Genomic DNA, 5562 nt, shown 5'->3' on the forward strand with positions numbered 1-5562 from the left:
GTAAAGTTAAATGAAATTATAGTCGATATCAATTACTGGAAAAATTGTACAATAAAATTGATTTTACTAAATAAAAATTCTTCTAATTATTGAGTCATTCAGCTGGACCTCTTTACTAAAACGGCGTCGTAGTTGGCTAGACCTCTTTAATAAAAACGGCGTCGTAGCTTAGCTGGAGTAAATACTATGACCTTTGGGACCTGAAAGAGCTGAGAAACAGAGCGGAAAAGAGGAGGAAAGAGTAACTCTTCCCTACACCCGGCCAATCAGCAATTTCAGTTAAAATCATGGAGGAGGAAATGTCCCTCGCCTAAAATTGCAGCGAAGATAAAGAGATTTAAAACTCGTATGGCTTTCTTTCTCACAACTAAGGAGCTTTAAAAATTCCATCTTTTCCCATTTCTTGATGTGTTTTGGCAAGATTTGCAATCTTCACTATTTCTCGAAGCTAATTGTAGCAACCGTTGTGGTGGCAGCTTAGCTTGGTGCCAAGCAAAAGAAATTCTTTTTGGAGGTTCTGAAATTACCAAAAGTGGGAAGAATTGAGGGTTCTCAAACCCATTATCAGGTTATTACTAATTGTATTGTTAAGATGTATTAATACCTTAAATCTTGCAGTGTTTCCTTAAGTTCTATATTTGTTGACCTTTTATTGTTTGTAGGTTTCACTTATCTTGTTGTTGTTTTTCTTGATTCTGTAGGTTATTAAACTTGAATGCTTTCCAAACTTACAAATTTAGGAATTCAGTGAAAGAGCTTTTGGCAGCTTATGTGTACTTGGGCTATTATTCTATCAATGTTTTTTGAGAGTTAAATCTATCAAAAACTTTGAAAGTATATAGTTTGTTGAAACTTTTAGCAACATTCTGAAGATTTCTGGTATTTTATGAATCCTTTACCCAATAAATTTCTATGATATTGATATGTATATGCTATTTTACAATTATAGCCCAATGTTTTAATTATGGACCATAAATCACAATATTTGACATTAGCTGCAATTATAGTTAAAACCCAAAATTGCTTTAGAGTTGTCTACTAAGCTTACAATTATGATAAACTTACAAAAATGGTAAGCCATAAACTTACAATTATAGCAAATGCCTCAAAATTACAATTGTGGTAACCAAATACCCTAAAGAGATTTGTGCTTTTTTTAATTAACCTAATTGATTGTTTTAAAAATTATAGTTATAATTATAAGTTTAGTAGACAACTCTAAATCAATTTTGGTTGGAATTTTTTTATTCAAAATGAGAATGTTTGGCTATAATTGCAAATTACTACAAACTTTTGGCCTTTTATATCCAATTGTCCTATTGATTTTGGTTTAGGGAAGTAGGACTAATGATGGTGACTTTTTATTTTTTGAAATTGTGCCATAAACTATTGCTAATTTAAAAGCCAACTTACCATCCACATGTTCACAACCTTCATTTGCATAAGTTGTTGGCCTAATGCCAATTTTTTTGCAGCTCAATTGTGAATAATCAGATGGCAGCCCCTGAGACATCAGGGGCAATTCCTTTTGATTTGTAGAAAATAACTTATAGGAGCTGAGGTCGTTTCCAGTTCATGATTAATAATCCACGTTAGTAGTCACTACACTTTTGAACATTGGATGTAGTCCGCATGCATTATAATTTATAAGGAAACGGAATGCAGTCATTCTTAATATTGAGACAAGAAAGAGAGTGTACAATCAATATCTTGATTGCTTTTCATTTATCTATAGTAGAATTTGCATTTTTGAAACCTTGAGTAACACTTTCGTTTTCTCTTGAATCAGGTTGCTGCAAAAGTAAAGAGTAGAGAATCCATGCTATCTACTGGTATGCTTGTTGCTTCTCTGCCATTGCCTATGTATCAATGTTTGTATCTTTATTCTTTATGACTGATGCTGCATGCCTCCAGTTGTTAGCAGTTTGATCTTCATTAACCACAGGGGATTGATTGAAATCATCCCTGAAAGCATACGGAACCTTTGGAATGAATGGGAGCTCCGTGGGGCAGTTATGGTCAGCCTCTCTATTCAGATGGTCTTAATTGTATTGGGAAACCGAAGAAAGTACATTGCCCGAGATTGGCTGGCAATTGTCCTTTGGCTTGTTTACCTGTCGGCAGATTGGATTGTAAATGTTTCACTTGGTGTTCTCTCCAATATGGAATCAACCAATAAAAACGGATTGCTGGATCCAAAGTATGTGATAATGTCATTTTGGGCACCATTTCTTCTTCTGCATCTTGGTGGTCCTGACACCATTACAGCCTATTCAATGGAAGATAATGAATTATGGATGAGGCAATTGCTTGGGCTAACTATCAAGTTTGGGGGGGCATTTTATGTCTTACTTAGATCATGGATGGGAAGTCCATTTAACTTTCTAGCACTTCCAATGTTCATAGTTGCAATCATCAAGTGTGGGGAGAGGACTTGGGCTCTACGATTTGCAAGTACTGACCAATTCAGGAAATCCATGCTTCATCGGCCTGATCCAGGACATAGCTATGCTAAATTCATGGATAATTACGCTTCACTAATAGCTGAGGGGTACAACGTATCACTGGAGCCAGTGATTGATGAAGCTTCCATTGTGCTGGGTCAATCTTGTAAAGCTGTAGAAAACAGCATTGTCCCTGACGCTGCAATCTTGCATGATGCTGCATATTGCTTTAAAACTTTCAAGAGGTTATTTGCCGATCTCATCCTCAGCTACCAGGACCTAAAGAGTAGCAGGTCCCTTTTCCATGATGAGCACATGACTTGGGAGAAAGCTTTCAAAGTGATAGAGATTGAGCTTGGATTCATGTACAATTTGCTTTATACCAAGGCAATTGTGATACATGATTATTGCGGCAGCTTTCTTCGTACTATCAGTTTATCCTCTACCATTTTTGCTCTCATAGCCTTTTTTATAATTGATAAGCCTTCTTATTCGAGAATTGACAAAATCATAACTTGTGTGCTACTGTTTGCTGCTATTGCTTTGCAAGTATATGAGATGATTGTTCTACTTTCCTCAGATTTGACATTACTTTGGCTAAGCAAGCACAAAAATCTGTTGGTGGATCTCATCTACAAGACCATCTGCTATATCCAGTCATGGTTGCAACCTTTTTATATTACGCCATCTGTGAACAAGAGATGGTCTAATTGCATTGCAAAATTCAATCTAATAAGAGTTTGCCTCGATGATAAGCCAATCATGTTCAGTGGAATCTTCAGGTTCTTATGCATTTATGAGATGCTAGAGAAGCGGCACTTCAAAGTCTTGGATGCTGTCAGCCCCGATTTAAAAAAGCTGGTGTTTGAGCAACTTTTGGTGAAGTCTAGGAATGAACTGGACATAAGCATTTCTAGGCAATTATGTGCTCAAAGGGGTGATCAGGTACTCAGAGAAATGGGTTGTTTTGACAAGATTGGCTGGAGTGTCAAAGCAGAATTTGATCAGAGCATTCTTCTATGGCATATTGCCACGGATCTCTGCTTTTACTTGGATGTAAACAAAAATTCAAATGTAATTGAAACCCCAATATGTAAAGAAAGCAAATCTTTAGCAGAATACATGTTGTATCTTCTAGTTATGTGCCCTTTCATGCTTCCTAATGGGATTGGGCAGATTAGATTTCAAGATACCTGTGCTGAGGCCGCCCAATTTTTTCAAGAAAAAAAGGACATATCAGATGAAAACAAAGCTTGCACTGCATTGCATGAGGTGAACACTGATATTCTTCCATCTCAAGTGAAAGGAGATAGAAGCAAGTCAGTATTATTCGACGCAAGTAGGCTTGCCAAGTCCTTACAATCCTTGGAGACAGAAGAGCAATGGACAAGTGAGAAGAAGTGGGAGATGATAAATCGCGTGTGGATAGAGATGCTTTCTTATGCTGCAAATCAGTGTGGATCAAACAACCATGCCAAGCAACTCACAGGAGGAGGGGAGCTGCTCACTCATGTCTGGCTATTGATGGCTCATCTGGGTATTACTGAACAATTTCAGATTTCTAAAGGCAATGCAAGGGTGAAGTTGGTTGTGAGTTGAACATTCCTGAGGAGAAATAATTGTTTGTAATTTATCAAGAAATATTATTTAGAGCTTGGCATTTTTGTTGCCCCATTTGGGCATGGAAGAGTTACATATATGGATTGTACTGTATAAACATATCAATTATTTTTAAAAATACATCGCTAGATAGTTATAATGGAGAAATAATTAATTATTAGAGAAATTTATGAGGAAAAGTTGCAACTTTGATCGATGTGTTAAAAATTGAAGTTTTCAAAAAATACAATAAAAAATATAATTGCAATCGAAAATTATAAATATAAAGCTCAATATATTGTAACGAACCAATTTACTAAATTAATAAACTTAAAAAATATAAAATATATGAAAAAAAATCAAATAAACTTTTATACTTTTAATTAATGGTCAAATAAGGTTTCATCTGATAAATTTTTTTTAATAATAAAATATTATTTTTTTTAATGTTTAAATATTAAAAATTATATATTATTTTAAATTAGAATAAATTATGAAAAAATTAAAAAACATATAAACAAAAATTATTTAATATTAAAAAATTCAATGAAATTATATTTTAATTTTTCTTTTAAAAATTAATCTATTTAACCTTAATTTGAAAATTTTTATTTTAATTCACTCAAAACTCACGGAAATCATTTTTTCCAAAAATATACATACATTAGACCATTAGTCTCGTATCAAAACTTACGGAAATCTTTATTTTATAGATAAATTATTACTTAATTCTTCTATATTAACGAAATTAATTATTTAACTTATATTTTAAAAAATATATTATTTAATTTTTATATTTTACTTATGTTAAATTGTTCTCGTAATCAAATTTTTTATTGATCAATATTAGTTAAACTACTATTTAATCTCTCTATTTTAATAAAACTAATCAGTTAATCCATATATTTTAAAAAAAATATATTAATTAGTCCCTGTAATTTGACTCTATTAACTACTTAGTCTTATAATTATTTTTTTTTATGTCTAAACTACTTGAATCCTCTCATCCTTATTTCTCTCTTATCATTCTTTATTTCTTTCCTTCGATATTTCTTCTCCTCAACACTCACACTGTTCTATCCCTCATTAAATAGTACAAGTTGTCAAAACAAAGAAGTTAATTAATTTCCTCAAATTTTTAACATATCAAGTAAAATAATTTTTCAGTAGAGAAAACACAAAGATAATATTCAAGGAATTAGAAATTTTTTAAAAATATATAAATTCAGATTTAATCTCTGCACAACAAAATTTTATTTTTATCAAAGAATATATTTTTCAAAATACTGTGCATAGATCAACTAATTAGTTTTATTAAAATAGAGAGACTAAATAATAATATTTTTCAAAATATAATTATTAACTAATTAGTTTTCTTAAAATAGAAAGACTAAATATTAGTTTGAATAGTATGAATAATGAAAATTTAATGGAGGTACTAAATAGTTTAATAGAAGTAAAATATAGGGATTAAAATAACATATTTTTCAAAATACAAAAACTAAGTAGTTAGTTTTAT

The 5562-nt window shown here is 32.0% G+C and overlaps 1 protein-coding gene across 6 annotated transcripts; it reads left to right on the forward strand.

The window, feature by feature from the left end:
• The first annotated feature begins 209 nt into the window (after nucleotides 1-209).
• Nucleotides 210-4230, forward strand: LOC110657623 (uncharacterized). 6 transcript variants are annotated; one of them, XM_058148360.1, is made up of 5 exons: nucleotides 210-346; nucleotides 477-568; nucleotides 702-879; nucleotides 1790-1832; nucleotides 1915-4230. In XM_058148360.1, exons 4-5 carry the CDS (start codon nucleotides 1820-1822, stop codon nucleotides 4041-4043), a joined length of 2142 nt encoding a protein of 713 aa, XP_058004343.1. In that variant the 5' UTR covers nucleotides 210-346; nucleotides 477-568; nucleotides 702-879; nucleotides 1790-1819; the 3' UTR covers nucleotides 4044-4230. The 6 variants fall into 6 exon arrangements, with proteins under 6 accessions (XP_058004343.1, XP_058004341.1, XP_058004345.1 ...); XM_058148361.1 differs by having other exon boundaries at nucleotides 236-346; nucleotides 482-568; XM_058148358.1 differs by lacking the exon at nucleotides 702-879.
• Nucleotides 4231-5562: the final 1332 nt, after the last annotated feature.

Source organism: Hevea brasiliensis, chromosome 6 (genome assembly GCF_030052815.1).
Source record: "Hevea brasiliensis isolate MT/VB/25A 57/8 chromosome 6, ASM3005281v1, whole genome shotgun sequence".
Taxonomy (NCBI): Eukaryota; Viridiplantae; Streptophyta; class Magnoliopsida; order Malpighiales; family Euphorbiaceae; genus Hevea; species Hevea brasiliensis.